The sequence below is a fragment of the Oncorhynchus mykiss genome, chromosome 3 (genome assembly GCF_013265735.2).
Source record: "Oncorhynchus mykiss isolate Arlee chromosome 3, USDA_OmykA_1.1, whole genome shotgun sequence".
Lineage (NCBI taxonomy): Eukaryota > Metazoa > Chordata > Actinopteri > Salmoniformes > Salmonidae > Oncorhynchus > Oncorhynchus mykiss.
This window is the reverse complement of record NC_048567.1, coordinates 6,827,361-6,844,589: the sequence shown is the minus strand read 5'-3', so window position 1 is coordinate 6,844,589 and position 17,229 is coordinate 6,827,361. Positions and strand designations below refer to the sequence as shown.

General features: G+C 44.7%; 1 protein-coding gene across 4 annotated transcripts in view; it reads right to left on the bottom strand.

The window, feature by feature from the left end:
• The window catches only part of LOC110508266 (disintegrin and metalloproteinase domain-containing protein 22), a 100,718-nt gene extending 84,811 nt beyond the window's left edge, over positions 1 to 15,907 (bottom strand). For 3 of the 4 annotated variants that reach the window (XR_005040322.1, XR_005040321.1, XM_036967182.1), the window contains exons 1-3: positions 15,331 to 15,907; positions 14,829 to 14,989; positions 11,110 to 11,186 (exon numbers count right to left, since the gene is read on the bottom strand). Coding sequence is in view for 2 of the 4 variants with exons in the window: in XM_036967182.1 (XP_036823077.1) it covers positions 11,110 to 11,186; positions 14,829 to 14,989; positions 15,331 to 15,421 (329 nt within the window). In the remaining 2 variants the exon portion in view is untranslated. The remainder of the gene's footprint in view (positions 1 to 11,109; positions 11,187 to 14,828; positions 14,990 to 15,330) is intronic. The other variant, XM_036967187.1, reaches the window with a different exon arrangement.
• Between the last annotated feature and the right edge of the window lie 1,322 nt (positions 15,908 to 17,229).

Here is a 17,229-nt window from a genome sequence, read left to right as displayed (position 1 = left end):
TCACAACTTTATTTTAAGAATGTGAAATGTCAGAATAATAGTAGAGTGAATTATTTATTTCAGCTTTTATTTCTTTCATCACATTCCCAGTGGGTCAGAAGTTTACATATTCTCAATTAGTATTTGGTAGCATTGCCTTTAAATTGTTGAACTTGGGTTTTGGGTAGCCTTCCACAAGCTCCCCACAATAAGTTGGGTGAATTTTGGCCCATTCCTCCTGACAGAGCTGCTGTAACTGAGTCAGGTTTGTAGGCATCCTTGCTCGCACACGCTTTTTCAGTTCTGCCCACAAATTTTTTATGGGATTGAGGTCAGGGCTTTGTGATGGCCACTCCAATACCTTGACTTTGTTGTCCTTAACCTGTTGAGTGTAAGGGGCAGTATTTTGATGTTTGGATGAAAAACGTACCCAAATGAAACTGCCTATTTCTCAGGCCCAGAAGCTAGAATATGCATATAATCAGATTAGGATAGAAAACACTCAAAAGTTTCCAAAACTGTCCAAATATTGTCTGTGAGTATAACAGAACTGATATTGCAGGTGAAAACCTGAGGAAAATCCAACTAGGAAGTGCCTCTTATTTTGAAACCTCCCTGTTCCATTGCATGCCTTCCCTCCATTTAAAGGAATATCAACCAGATTCCTTTCCCTATGGCTTTCACATGGTGTGAACAGTCTTTAAACATAGTTTCAGCCTTTTATTCTGAAAAATGAGCAAGAACGATCACTTCGCGTCAGTGGATGGATGGGTTCCAGCAGAGTTTTGCATGCGCAACAGCTTGGAGCAGACATTTTCTCTCTCTCCTATTGAAAATGCTACGGTCCGGCTGAAATATTATTGATTATTTATTGTAAAAAAAACCTGAGGATTGATTATAAAAAACGTTTGACATGTTTCTACGAATTTTATGGATACTATTTGCCCGTCATGACCTGCACGAGCCTGTGGATTTCTGAACAAAACGCGCCAACCAAATGGAGGTTTTTGGATATAAAAATCATCTTTATCGAACAAAAGGAACATTTATTGTGTAACTGGGAGCTTTGTGAGTGCAAACATCCGAAGATCATCAAAGGTAAGCGATTCATGTTATTGCTTTTCTGCAATTCAGTTGATGTTGATGAAAATGATCCCTCTAACGAGATGGGTGCACCAAGTAGTTAAGCCATTTTACCACAACTTTGGAAGTATGCTTGGGGTCATTGTCCATTTGGAAGACCCATTTGCAACCAAGCTTTAACTTCCTGACTGATGTCTAGAGGTTTTGCCTTAATATATCCACATAATTTTCCTTCCTCATCTATCTTGTGAAGTGCACCAGTCCCTCCTGCAGCAAAGCACCCCCACAACATGATGCTGCCACCCTCGTGCTTCACGGTTGGGATGGTGTTCTTCGGCTTGCAAGCCTCCCCCTTTTTCCTCCAAACATAACAACGGTCATTATGGCCAAACAATTCCATTTTTGTTTCATCAGACCAGAGGACATTTCTCAAAGTACGATCTTTGTCCCTATGTGCAGTTGCAAACCGTAGTCTGGCTTTTTTATGGCAGTTTTGGAGCAGTGGCTTCTTCCTTGTTGTCCCTGTCAGGTTATATCGATATAGGACTCATTTCACTGTGGATATATATACTTCTGTACCTGTTCCCTCCAGCATCTTCACAAGGTCCTTTGCTGTTGTTCTGGGATTGATTTGCACTTTTCGCACCAAAGTACGTTCATCTCTAGGAGACAGAACACGTTTCCTTCCTGAGTGGTATGACAGCTGCGTGGTCTCATGGTGTTTATACTTGCGTACTATTGTTGGTACAGATGAACGTGGTACCTTCAGGTGTTTGGAAATTGCTCCCAAGGATGAACCAGGCTCGTGGAGGTCTACAATTATTTTCCTGAGGTCTTGACTGATTTCTTTTGAGTTTCCCATGATGTCAAGCAAAGAGGCACTGAGTTTGAAGGTAGACCTTGAAATACATCCACAGGTACACCTCCAATTGAATCAAATTATATCAGTTAGCCTATCAGAAGCTTCTAAAGCCATGACATCATTTTCAGGAATTTTCCAAGCTGTTTAAAGGCAGTCAACTTAGTGTAAGTAAGCTTCTGACCCACTGAAATTGTGATACAGTGAATTATAAGTGAAATAATCTGTCTGTAAACAATTGTTGGAAAAATTACTTGTGTCATGCACAAAGTAGATGTCCTAACCGGCTTGCCAAAACTATAGTTTGTTAACAAGAAATTTGTGGAGTGGTTGACTCCAACCTAAGTGTATGCAAACTTCCGACTTCAACTGTATATGACAGGGGGTACTGGTCAGAGGTAATTTGTACATGTAGGTAGGGGGTGAAGTGACTATGCATAGATAATAAACAGCAAGTAGCAGCAGTGTAGAAATCAAATGGGGGGGTGTCAATGTAAATGCAAATGGGGGGAGTCAATGGGCTTTCCTCTGACACCCCTATTATATACAGTAATTCACAAAAGTGAGTACACCCCTCACATTTTCATAAATATTTGAGTATATCTTTTCATGTGACAACACTGAAGAAATTACACTTTGCTACAATGTAAAGTAGTGAGTGTACAGCTTGTATAACAGTGTAAATTTGCTGTCCCCTCAAAATAACTCAACACACAGCCATTAATGTCTAAACTGCTGGCAACAAAAGTGAGTACACCCCTAAGTGAAAATGTCCAAATTGGGCCCAATTAGCCATTTTCCCTCCCCGGTGTCATGTGACTCATTAGTGTTACAAGGTCTCAGGTGTGAATGGGGAACAGGTGTGTTAAATTTGGTGTCATCGCTCTCACACTCCCTCATACTGACTGGTCACTGGAAGTTCAACATGGCACCTCATGGCAAAGAACTCTCTAAGGATCTGAAAAAAAAATATTGTTGCTCTACATAAAGATGGCCTAGGCTATAAGAAGATTGCAAAGAAACTGAGCTGCAGCACGGTGGCCAAGACCATACAGCGGTTTAACTGGACAGGTTCCACTCAGAGCAGGCCTCGCCATGGTCGACCAAAGACGTTGAGTGCACGTGCTCAGCGTCATATCCAGAGGTTGTCTTTGGGAAATAGACGTATGAGTGCTGCCAGCATTGCTGCAGAGTTTGAAGGGGTGGGGGGTCAGCCTGTCAGTGCTCAGACCATTCACCGTACACTGCATCAAATTGGTCTGCATGGCTGTCGTCCCAGAAGGAAGCCTCTTCTAAAGATGATGCACAAGAAAGCCCGCAAACAGTTTGCTGAAGACAAGCAGACTAAGGACATGGATTACTGGAACCATGTCCTGTGGTCTGATGAGACCAATAAACTTATTTGGTTCAGATGGTGTCAAGCGTGTGTAGCGGCAACCAGGTGAGGAGTACAAAGACAAGTGTGTCTTGCCTACAGTCAAGAATGGGGACTGGGGAGCTACAGTTCATTGAGGGAACCATGAATGCCAACATGTACTGTGACATACTGAAGCAGAGCATGATCCCCTCCCTTCGTAGACTGGGCCGCAGGGCAGTATTCCAACATGATAACGACCCCAAACACACCTCCAAGACTAACACTGCCTTGCTAAAGAAGCTGAGGGTAAAGGTGATGGACTGGCCAAGCATGTCTCCAGACCTAGACCCAATTGAGCATCTGTGGGGCATCCTCAAACGGAAGGTGGAGGAGTGCAAGGTCTCTAACATCCACCAGCTCCGTGATGTTGTCATGGAGGAGTGGAAGAGGACTCCAGTGGCAACCTGTGAAGCTCTGGTGAACTCTATGCCCAAGAGGGTTAAGGCAGTGCTGGAAAATGATGGTGGCCACACAAAATATTGACACTTTGGGCCCAATTTGGACATTTTCACTTTGGGGTGTACTCACTTTTGTTGCCAGCAGTTTAGACATTAATGGCTGTGTGAGTTATTTTGAGGGGACAGCAAATTTACACTGTTATACAAGCTGTACACTCACTACTTTACATTGTAGCAAAGTGTCATTTCTTCAGTGTTGTCACATGAAAAGATATACTCAAATATTTACAAAAATGTGAGGGGTGTACTCACTTTTGTGATATACTGTAGGTCTTGGATTGCAGGAAGCTTGGCCCCAGTGATGTACTGGGCCGTACGCACTACCCTCTGTAGCGCCTTACGGTCAGATGCCGAGCAGTTTCCATAACAGGCAGTGATGCAACCGGTCAGGATGCTCTCGATGGTGCAGCTGTAGAACTATTTGAGGATCTGGGGACCCATGCCAAATTTTTTTGTCTCCTGAGGGGGAAAAGGTTTTGTCGTGCCCTCTTCACGACTGTCTTGGTGTGTTTGGACCATGATAGTTCGTTGTTGATGTGAACACCAAGGAACTTGAAGTTCTCAACCTGCTCCACTACAGCCCAGTCGATAAGAATGGGGGCGTGCTCGGTCCTCCTTTTCCTGTAGTCCACAATCATCTCCTTAGTCTTGGTTACGTTGAGGGATAGGTTGTTATTCTGGCACCACCCGGCCAGGTCTCTGACCTTCTCCCTATAGGCTGTCTCGTCGTTGTCGGTGATCAGGCCTACCACTGTGTCATCTGCAAACTTAATGATGGTGTTGGAGTCGTGCTTGGCCATGCAGTTGTGGGTGAACAGGGAGTACAGGAGGGGACTGAGCACGCACCCCTGTGGAGCTCCAGTGTTGAGGATCAGCGTGGCAGATGTGTTGCTACCTACCCTCACCACCTGGGGCGGCCTGTCAGGAAGTCCAGGATCCAGTTGCAAAGGGAGGTGTTTAGTCTCAGGGTCTTTAGCTTAGTGAAGAGCTTCGTGGGCACCATGGTGTTGAACGCTGAGCTGTAGTCAATGAAAAGCGTTCTCACATAGGAGTTATTTTTGTCCAGGTGGGAAAGGGCAGTGTGGAGTGTGATTGAGATTGCATCATCTGTGGATCTGCAGGGGCGGTTTTTGAAATGGAGTGGGTCTAGGGTATCCGGGAGGATGGTGTTGATGTGAGCCATGACCAGCCTTTCAAAGCACTTCATGGCTACCAACGTGAGTGCTACGGGACGGTAATCATTTATGTATGTATTAGTTGTAATGTAAACAATAAGTTTGAATTAGTTGTAATATAAACAATAGGTTTGTACTAGTTGTAATGTAAACAATAGGTTTGTACTAGTTGTAATGTAAACAATAGGTTTGTACTAGTTGTAATGTAAACAATAGGTTTGTACTAGTTGTAATGTAAACAATAGGTTTGTACTAGTTGTAATGTAAACAATAGGTTTGTACTAGTTGTAATGTAAATGATAGGTTTGTACTAGTTGTAATGTAAACAATAGGTTTGTATTAGTTGTAATGTAAACAATAGGTTTGTACTAGTTGTAATGTAAACAATAGATTTGTACTAGTTGTAATGTAAACAATAGGTTTGTACTAGTTGTAATGTAAACAATAGGTTTGTACTAGTTGTAATGTAAACAATAGGTTTGTACTAGTTGTAATGTAAACGATAGGTTTGTACTAGTTGTAATGTAAACGATAGGTTTGTACTAGTTGTAATGTAAACAATAGGTTTGTACTAGTTGTAATGTAAACAATAGGTTTGTACTAGTTGTAATGTAAACAATAGGTTTGTACTAGTTGTAATGTAAACAATAGGTTTGTACTAGTTGTAATGTAAACAATAGGTTTGTACTAGTTGTAATGTAAACAATAGGTTTGTATTAGTTGTAATGTAAATAATATGTTCTGTGGGTCTCCAGGCTCTAAACTGGCCCATGGTTTATAAGAGCCACATTGAGGCTTAATTGGTACTGCAGTAGGAGCACCAGACTGAGCCATTCACACACACACATCCCATTTCAGCGTCCCCCTTTAATCTTACAGGGACATCAATTATTCAGCGTGAGCAGGTGGGAGGGGAGGTGAGGAGTGAGGAGGGGGTGTGGTTTATGTGGAAAGGGGAGCATCATTCAAAGAAGCACCCCCACCCCAACACATCCCATCCCAGCCCACTCCCACCCTAGCCCATCCCACTCCCACCCCATCCCAGCCCACTCCCACCCCATCCCAGCCCAGCAAATCCCAGCCCACTCCCACCCCATTGCAGCCCACTCCCACTCCATCCCAGCCCACTCCCGAGGCAATGAATGGCAATTTGGAGGCAGCCAAAGATGTAAGAGGGAGAGGACAAAGAAGCCTAAGGGAGTGATGTGTGACCTTAGCACGCTAGGCAACACAGACACACTTCTGCCCTGCAATACTTTGGTATTTTTACTATTACATTGTTACTGACTACTGCATTGTTGGGTTTAGGGCTTGCAAGAAAGGCATTTCACTGTACTTGTGCATGTAGCATTAAAACTTTATACACTAAAAACACACACAACCTCACAGTTGCAGTTATAGTAGGCACAAGCTAAAAATACCTGATGCGTTTCTGAGAGGTTCTTCATCATCAAATCTGTGATCTTATTTAAAGATCCCAGTGGAAAGAGAGAGTAGCATCTCAAAATCAACTGAAATAAAAACAAGCAGCCTCTTGTTTGTTATGCTTGCAACTCCTTAAACACATACAGACACACACAGACACACACACACAGAGCAGAGAGGCCATTGATCAAACTAAGGAAACTAGGTCTCGCTGCATGAAGCCAAGAAACATGCACGCTCAACCTCAATGCCCTCCTCACACACACACAGCTCAAGAAAGTTATCTCGTCAACAAAGGGAAAGGGGGATACCTAGTCAGTTGTACAACTGAATGCATTCAACTGAAATGTGTCTTCTGCATTTAACCCAAGCAGGGTGCACTGTGATTGGTTAAAGAGTGAGGTCAGTGAGCAGCGCTTGGGGAGCGAGGGATGGATGGAGAAGAGAAGAGCAGCGCGCACACACGCACACACACACACGCACACACACAGAGAGAGCATATAACAGAACCTCATCAAACACATAGCCACAGCAGGAGGGAGATATATGGAAAGAGGGAGGGAGAGAGAGAGACAACAGGACAGAGAACCATTCCCTCCATACTACCATTGTACTGATCACTACAACAGGACAGAGAACCATTCCCTCCATACTACCATTGTACTGATCACTACAACAGGACAGAGAACCATTCCCTCCATACTACCATTGTACTGATCACTACAACAGGACAGAGAACCATTCCCTCCATACTACCATTGTACTGATCACTACAACAGGACAGAGAACCATTCCCTCCATACTACCATTGTACTGATCACTACAACAGGACAGAGAACCATTCCCTCCATACTACCATTGTACTGATCACTACAACAGGACAGAGAACCATTCCCTCCATACTACCATTGTACTAATCACTACAACAGGACAGAGAACCATTCCCTCCATACTACCATTGTACTGATCACTACAACAGGACAGAGAACCATTCCCTCCATACTACCATTGTACTGATCACTACAACAGGACAGAGAACCATTCCCTCCATACTACCATTGTACTGATCACTACAACAGGACAGAGAACCATTCCCTCCATACTACCATTGTACTGATCACTACAACAGGACAGAGAACCATTCCCTCCATACTACCATTGTACTGATCACTACAACAGGACAGAGAACCATTCCCTCCATACTACCATTGTGCTGATCACTACAACAGGACAGAGAACCATTCCCTCCATACTACCATTGTACTGATCACTACAACAGGACAGAGAACCATTCCCTCCATACTACCATTGTACTGATCACTACAACAGGACAGAGAACCATTCCCTCCATACTACCATTGTACTGATCACTACAACAGGACAGAGAACCATTCCCTCCATACTACCATTGTACTGATCACTACAACAGGACAGAGAACCATTCCCTCCATACTACCATTGTACTGATCACTACAACAGGACAGAGAACCATTCCCTCCATACTACCATTGTACTGATCACTACAACAGGACAGAGAACCATTCCCTCCATACTACCATTGTACTGATCACTACAACAGGACAGAGAACCATTCCCTCCATACTACCATTGTACTGATCACTACAACAGGACAGAGAACCATTCCCTCCATACTACCATTGTACTGATCACTACAACAGGACAGAGAACCATTCCCTCCATACTACCATTGTACTGATCACTACAACAGGACAGAGAACCATTCCCTCCATACTACCATTGTACTGATCACTACAACAGGACAGAGAACCATTCCCTCCATACTACCATTGTACTGATCACTACAACAGGACAGAGAACCATTCCCTCCATACTACCATTGTACTGATCACTACAACAGGACAGAGAACCATTCCCTCCATACTACCATTGTACTGATCACTACAACAGGACAGAGAACCATTCCCTCCATACTACCATTGTACTGATCACTACAACAGGACAGGGGTTCAAATCTATATGCAGGCTTCCCAAACCATACAGACACACAGTTACAGCACAGACTCCATATGATGGATGACATCCAGCACCTCAGGTCACCAAACACAACATACGACAGAGACGTGCCTGACCGTGTCACAACAATAGCTCTACATCCCACAGGGACACTGTGTCATGACACATGACGCTTCATGCATCATACAGTAACCCTACGAGTGGCAGCACTGTGCTGTTTGGATATTCCTGTGATGTCATCTCCATTTCTCTCAGTCTACTGTGTGTGAATGGCTCTGGGTGACAGGGGAAATAGATCCTCATACAGAGAGAGATGACTTCAGCTCTAATGATGCAGACTCACTTCTACACACAACTGTCTGCTTAGGTGAGCTTGTTTGATTTATTTCACCTTTATTTTGACAGGGAGTCATTCTGAGACCAAGGTCTCTTTTTCAGAACAACCCTGTGATTACCAAAATTATACACATCAATACACTACAAAAAAGCACAACAGAGATACAAATCACAATCATAGAAAACACACATTCTTCAGTAAAACAGATAATCAATCAGCAGCCATCTGAATAGAGATAGATAGGCCTAGAGACACCAAAACATCACATGTAAAGACTTTTGGAAAACTATTCCAAGAGTAAGGTCAAAGGGTCTGGTAGTTCCTACATCTGCAGGTTAACAATGACGCAAGGTACGGCGGAATTTGTGTAAGGAGGCGTTATAAACTAAAATAGTGCAATGCATCGATCTACCAGACCTCAAAGAGGGCCAGCCTACTTTCATCAATGCATCGATCTACCAGACCTCAAAGAGGGCCAGCCTACTTTCATCAATGCATCGATCTACCAGACCTCAAAGAGGGCCAGCCTACTTTAATCAATGCATCGATCTACCAGACCTCAAAGAGGGCCAGCCTACTTTCATCAATGCACCGATCTACCAGACCTCAAAGAGGGCCAGCCTACTTTCATCAATGCATCGATCTACCAGACCTCAAAGAGGGCCAGCCTACTTTCATCAATGCATTGATCTACCAGACCTCATAGAGGGCCAGCCTACTTTCATCAATGCATCGATCTACCAGACCTCATAGAGGGCCAGCCTTCTTTCATCAATGCATCGATCTACCAGACCTCATAGAGGGCCAGCCTTCTTTCATCAATGCATTGATCTACCAGACCTCATAGAGGGCCAGCCTACTTTCATCAATGCATCGATCTACCAGACCTCATAGAGGGCCAGCCTTCTTTCATCAATGCACAGATCTACGAGACCTGAGGGCCAGCCTACTTTCATCAATGCACCGATCTACCAGACCTCAAAGAGGGCCAGCCTACTTTCTGATGCAGAAAGCAGTGATGTGTACTGAACCTGTCACCCTGTGTCTTTGTGTCTGTGACAGACACAGAGAGAGAGAGACACAACTTCCCCTCAGTAGTGAAAGACCATTGGTCAGCAGAGTGTGAGGGCCAGATAGAGAGAGCTTGAGAGAAAGGAAGAGAGGGAGAGAGAAGTGGAAAGAGCTGACAGAGAAACAGTGAGAGGGAGTAAAAGGGAGAAAGCTGAGCAAGAGAGATGGCGGGATGGAGAGCGAGAGAAATAGCCCCACAAACACACAGCATATCATTACTTCCCCAAAACAAGGTGGCCCAAAAGGCACTGGACACTGGGAGGAAATATGGTCCTGTCTGCTCTGTACCACTACGATCAACCAGAGGTGAAAGATGTCTCATTCCTCATGCCTCCATTACAGAGACCATTAGAGCACATAAAGATGTACTGCCAGATTCTGTTGTTCTACACACCCAGAGGCAGAACTCGTGGATCCCATTTTAATGTCTCTGCATGCACCATGAAGGACATGCTACCGTACCTGTAGACCTCCAAACATTGCGCTAACACTAGTTAGCACAGGCTCGCGAAACTACCTCTTAACTTATGAACAGCTTATAACCTGCTTATGAACAGCTTATAACCTGCTTATGAACAGCTTATAAACTATTGTTCCCGAGTGAATAAGCAGCCTATAAGCAGTATTACCAACCAAGTATTCATAATGAAAGATAGGCCTACAGCACTGGCACTAACAGGTTTCCCCAGATCAAAGCTTTGTGAGGAAGACATTGGGGACTAATTTAACAGCTCTTAAAGACATGCTCCGGTACTTTGGCGACTAGTAAGTCTTTTTGAAACCTCCCGCTTTGGCCTGGATGTGTCGATATGTAGTTCACCCATGCATAATCTATGATCGGAATTACTGTCTTACCTCAATGAGGCACGAAACTGCTCGTTTGAAAGTGACTATTTTCTGGAAGCTGTGCTGTGTCATTTTCCCTACATTTCCCCCGCATGGGCCAGACCCCTAGCAATTTGAGTTCCAGCCAATGAGATTCAGCCCCTCGTAATTTGAGTGACAGCTAGCAAGAATCACACACAGCAGAGTGAAAGAGAGAGCAATGACGTGGTGCACATACAGTATCTGCACATATGTGATGTAGTACACTATTTTCGGGGAACACTTTTGGCTCATGGGTGTTTACTTTCAGAACAACTTGCTAATAAGTATACAAAAATAACAGAGAATCCCTTTAATCATACAAAATACCGTCTAGTACTACTGGCTATTATACTACCACATGCAGAAATCATGACATAGAGAGAAAGGGGATTTATCGCAGTAGATACAGAGAATGTTGGTGATAGGTCAAAGGTTATACTCACTGGTTCAGTTCAACATCCAAGATGAACTGCTCACCAAACGCGTCCACCTGGAAGCTGGCTTGGGCCACGTGGTTCCCCTGTGAATAAAAAAAAATTCAGAAACGTTGTACAATCATCTCTATTGCATTGAGTGCTGAAAAAGCTTTTACAAAACAACTAACAATATACATACTGTACATGAACTTTAAGGAAAGGAAGACGTTCTGAGAGACAGGGGAGCTGTGATGGAAGCTGAACTAGACCCAGACATTCTGAGAGATGGGAGCTGTGATTGAAGCTGAACTAGACCCAGACATTCTGAGAGACATCGGTGACATTAACCATGCAAATCTGTGTAACTCACACCCTCCCAACTCATCCTGTACTCACACCCTCCCACCTCCTCCTGTACACACCCTCCCACCGCCTCCTGTACTCACACCCTCCCACCTCCTCCTGTACTCACACCCTCCCACCTCCCCCTGTACTCACACCCTCCCACCTCCTCCTGTACTCACACCCTCCCACCTCCTCCTGTACTCACACCCTCCCACCTCCTCCTGTACTCACACCCTCCCACCTCCCCCTGTACTCACACCCTCCCACCTCCCCCTGTACTCACACCCTCCCACCTCCCCCTGTACTCACACCCTCCCACCTCCTCCTGTACTCACACCCTCCCACCGCCTCCTCTACTCACACCCTCCCACCGCCTCCTGTACTCACACCCTCCCACCTCCCCCTGTACTCACACCCTCCCACCTCCCCCTGTACTCTCACACACACCCACCCACCCTCCCTGCTGGCTCATCCAGAAATGATTGATTTGGTTGAGGGGGAAGGTCTAATACATCCCTAGCTCTGGGCACATATGGCGCGTGGTCTATTACAGGCCCCAAGGGAAACGAGGACTTCCCACTATTGTTCCTGTGTAACTCTGAGGGAGTCCCCAGCTAGTCTAATACAGGACTAACCCCTCCCCCAGGCATGGCCCACGGGCCTGAGTCAATACACACCGGACCCTGCATTAAAACCAAGGGAGTGTGTGTGTGTGTGTATGTGTGTGTAAAATGCCCCAATCTTCACCCAAGAATGACCTTAGACCTCAGGGTCCCCTGTGGCCACAGACACTATTGTTAGTGTGTGTGTGTGTGTGTACGCCCGCGCATATACCGGTACGCGAGTATGTGATTCCTTTTCAGGGCACACTTTAAAATCAAATTAAGCGAATTGAATCCACATGAAGTGGTACCAGTAATTGTGTTCTCCTGGACCAGATTTCCCAGTTTGACTGGGCCGAGCCGAGGCACCGAGACCATCAGCGACTCCTGTTTCATTGATTAGTGCATCATAGCAAGACCTAACTCCACTGATGGAGCTAGGGGGCTACCAGGGAGTGCTGTTATCCTACTACAACACAGACAGCCTTACACACACACACACACACACACACACACACACACACACACACACACACACACACACACACACACACACACACACACACACACACACACACACACACACACACACACACACACACACACACACACAACTGATGGCTATGGGCCCATGACTATAAGTGCTTTTCTTCCACAGAAACGCTTAAACAGCACTCAGCTGAGCTCTTCTCAAAGCTCCTCTTTTAAAAATGTGTAAAGTAGGTTACGCCTTTAACTGAAAATAGTAGACTCAACGCAAGTCCATAAACAGTTATTTTTGTGTGTCATACGTTTAAGAATGATTTGACAGGTTCCTTTCAGATGTTATGATACCGAGCTAAAAACAGTCGAAATCCGAGCATAATTAGACAATATGACGCTGAGAATGCAGGCTGTGTGACAAAGTGGCTGATTTGAGGTCAGTATAAAACTCTCTCTGGGGATGACAAGAAACTCAAAGACTGATCAAATCAAATGAAGATTCCCTCATATCTCTTTCTCTCTCTTTTTGGGGCAGTATAATTTCAACTGAAGACACCTGATGCAGTTGTGCTGTAAATAGTGACAAAAAGACGAGGCAGTGTTTCCCCCAAGAACTTTCTTTTAGGCGGCACAATAATCTTTTTTGAAGACAAATGAAGTTTATCAGTATCTGGCACACATGTTCCAGTCCCAAGTTAACTGTTCTAATGACGTAAGCTCATGTTCCTTATTAGAGCTCAACATATAGAACACCAGTGAGGTCATATAAACAATCAATGACAGATGTGTCCAATTAGCTTGGTTATCATGAATAGCCTGGTTCTCTCTCCCTTGGAGTGAGAGACAAAGGGTTAACACCTCCCCTGCCTGCCTCAATCTGCAGCCCTTTACCTGACCCGGTGGGAGCCCCGAGCAGGCTAGCCTTTCGACTAGCATAGCCTCTGGAACTATAAACCCATAATAGGTTAGCATCCAGGGGCAGATTGGCCATTTGGCAAATGCCAGATAGTTTTCGCGCAATTTCTCCATTATTCTGGCTGGCCCCCCTACTAAGATGGGCCTGCCTGGTTTTCTGATAGGCTGAGCTGAGGTCATGTTAACTCACATTCAAAGTCAAACGCAGTATGAGCAAAGGGAACTGCTCCGACCTTGTCATTATACTAGTAAACAAACTGAAAGGGTGCATATAAACGGAGAACGGGCACATTCTACATTGTCACCTCACCCAAAATGTTTTAAAACCACAATTTGGTCAAACTATAAAGTGCATTATCCTCATGATTCCTGTAATGAAAGTGTCTGCCCTTGTGCCTGTGCTCTCGATGTCCCTCTGCTCAGGCTGAAATTTCAGGCGGTCTTTTCAAACAGCTCTTGCACTAAAAGGGCACTATCATCATTTTCACAGCATTTTTCCAACTTCGTAGTGTGGAAATGTATATAAAACACGGACAAATAACATGTGTTGACTGCACTGGAACAACTAGATTTGAGATAAAAGGAAGGAATAGTGGAATAAAAATCTGATGTTTATAACGTGTACATTTCAGAGGTAGAGAGCCTTATGATTGTATCTGAGTATCCAGACTAGGTCTTCACATCAAACAGATAATTTAATAGCCAAAGCAACCACCCAGCTAGTGAACTGTAAAGGATGCCAACCAGATAGAGAGCAGACTCTCTTTAACCATCCAAGAAGCAGTGTGTCTCAGACATAGGGCCATGTGGGTTACTGGCGAATCCATTGTAAGGGCACAAACCAATCATTATTCAATAGATTCTGAAGATATTGTGTCAGGTCTGCTCACCTTTTTAATAATAAGAACCTCTCTTACTATATAAGGGAAACAACATATTTGACCCAATTAAACATGTATGGATGTTACAGGCCTATGTATCTATTCATTCTAATGCATAGGCTTCATCCCCATGTGTTTCATGCATGGGCTCTTTTTTCTGATCAGGCCTGAGCCTGTCTTTGTGTATGTATGTGCATAGAAACCCCCACAATATACCACCAGGCTATCTTTATTTTTCTCAATGAAAAGACACTGCCTACGCTTTTAAATGTGGCGAAATTGAATAGACTATATTTCTGTAAATAGACCACTAGTCAAAAGAACTTGGTATAGGTGAAAATGTGATCTTGCCGAATTCTATGTGAAATGCGTAAAAAGGAGATGATTCAACAAAAACATAAACAACATGAGAATAGCGGGATGTCTCCAACAGCAACGCGTACCAAAGGCATTTGTCTCTCTGCACATAGCGGAGCTCCATCGCCACCATAACAAATAACACCACCACTGTGTAGGCTACCTGTGTGGGGCTGGAACTGGCTCTAGTCCTGGTGCTGATGACATCGTGGGTGATTTGACTGTGGTTGTGCATGCTGTAGAGCAGACGGAGAGGGACCGTGTCCTCCTTCCCGGCGAACCTGCTCGCATCACGAACAGCCTTCGCCTGCGACAAGGCGTCTCCTGCACAGGGAGGAAACAGCGATGTTTAAGATTGCGATAGCTATCCTGGCGCAAAAAAACACAGCTACAAGCGCCTATACCAAAACACACATCAATGTGAAATAGCACTGTAATGGTTTTGGAATATTTTTCCTCAAATAGTTTTAATTAATAATAGACCGATTCCCTTTCATAAGGTTACATTAAATGCAAATGTTAGAGGTTGTTTACGTTGGGGATTCAGGCTCCCTCTCTGGCAGCATAATAACATGGAATGTGGAACGTGTTATTGGTGATGCTGTTGCCATTCGGATCTGTTCCAATAAAATACATAGCAATATTTGTTGTCATAAATACATTACCATTTCGAGGTATATGATTGCTGGAATGAACGATGCACATCAGTCCATAGACGCACAAAAGGGAAATCCACCATCGCCGATACATCGTCATCAGTTCTTCATCGAATGGACAAAAAAAGGGACAAAAAAAAGCGATATCCTAAAACGGATTTGGGCACCTCTCTCTTCGCTAGAGGAGGTTCGGGGTTGAGAAGCATAGATGAACGCGCGCGCTGGTCGTCTGCTTAGCGCAGTCTCTTGTGCTGGTGGCCATCGGGGTGCTCTTGCTGCCCCTGCATTGAGACGCTCACGCTGCTGTTTCTACCGCTAGAACGCCAAGGCATCTGAGCGCGCTGAGTCTCTATGGACAGAGCGGAGAAGGAGGAGAGGTAAGAGGAGAGGAGTGGGGACACATTAAAGCACATCAATATCCAGTAGCTCACTGCAGAAGCGCCTCATGCGTAAACATGCGAGGAGAACAGCGATTGCCGAGATGGGATGTCGGGAACTGTAGTGTGCACGCTCCATCTCCATACAGACCTAGACTACCTTCTGACAGCTTCTGCGCATAATCATAGAAGGGCACAATCACTGAAGGGCACGGTCAAGATAAACAAACTGTAATACTGTATGTTGTGTAATAACAGCCCATCATGCTCTTTCTAGACTATATTCTCAGTTGCTGTATAATTAGTCCAACCCACAGCCAGATGACGCTATTATTCATTTTACGTAATCTGCGTCCACCTGTTATGTGCCCAGCCGTCTGTCTATACACTGGTGTCCCCCTGTGACCGGCTCATACATGAAACATCTTCCGTTCAGGCTGCAAAGGCATCAGTTTCCTCCTAAAATCGGTTTAATAACTGCCCTTAGGTCTAAAAACACGTGAAAATATAAGTACTATTTGAATAAAATACAATTTTCCACTACCATGCTGGAGTGGCTAGTGCTACTTCCCGATGTTGCCATGGATAAACTACTGTAAGCAGGTCCCCTACAAGCATGCACATACACCAGAAATCATCACAACTTGATCAGGTATTAAACCCCTTTAGGCCTAAAGCGCATTTTAGGCGCAATCCAGAGGTAATAACATTCACAAGTGCCATATTTGGTCCCCCAAAAAACCTCTAGGCCAATTGATATTTTAATTCAAGATGATCCTACAACCCAGGGGAATACAGTGCAAGAGGCATCACTACAGTCCCTGGTTCAATTCCAGGCTGTATCACATCCGGCCGTGATTGGGAGTCCCATAGGGTGGCATACAATTGGCCCAGCCTCGTCCGGTTTGGCCGGGGTAGGCCGTCATTGTAAATAAGAATTTGTTCTTAACGGACTTACTTAGTTAAATAAAAATGCTTTTAAATAAGGTCCCCAAGAACACAGTGGCCTACATCATTCTTAAATGGAAGAAGTTTGGAACCACCAAGACTCTTCCTTGAGCTGGCCACCCGCCCAAACTGAGAAATCGGGGGAGAAGGGAGGGAGGGGACCAAGAACATCATGGCCACTGACAGAGCTCCAGAGTTCCTCTGTGGAGATGGGGAAAGCCTTCCAGAAGGACAACTATCTCTGCAGCACTCCACCAAATCAGGCCTTTATCGCAAAACAGAAGCCATTACCTAGTAAAAAGCACACAGCCCGCTTGGAGTATTCCAAAAGGCACCTAAAGGACTCTCAGACCATGAGAAACAAGATTCTCTGGTCTGATGAAACCAAGATGAACCTGTTTGGCCTGAATGCCAAGCGTCACGTCTGGAGAACCTGGCACCATCCCTACAGTGAAGCATGGTGGTGGCAGCATCATACTGTGGGGATGTTTTTCAGCGGCAGGGACTGTGAGACTAGTCAGGATTTAGGGAAAGAGGAACAAAGCAAAGTACAGAGAGAACCTTGTGGCCAGATGTAAGCCAC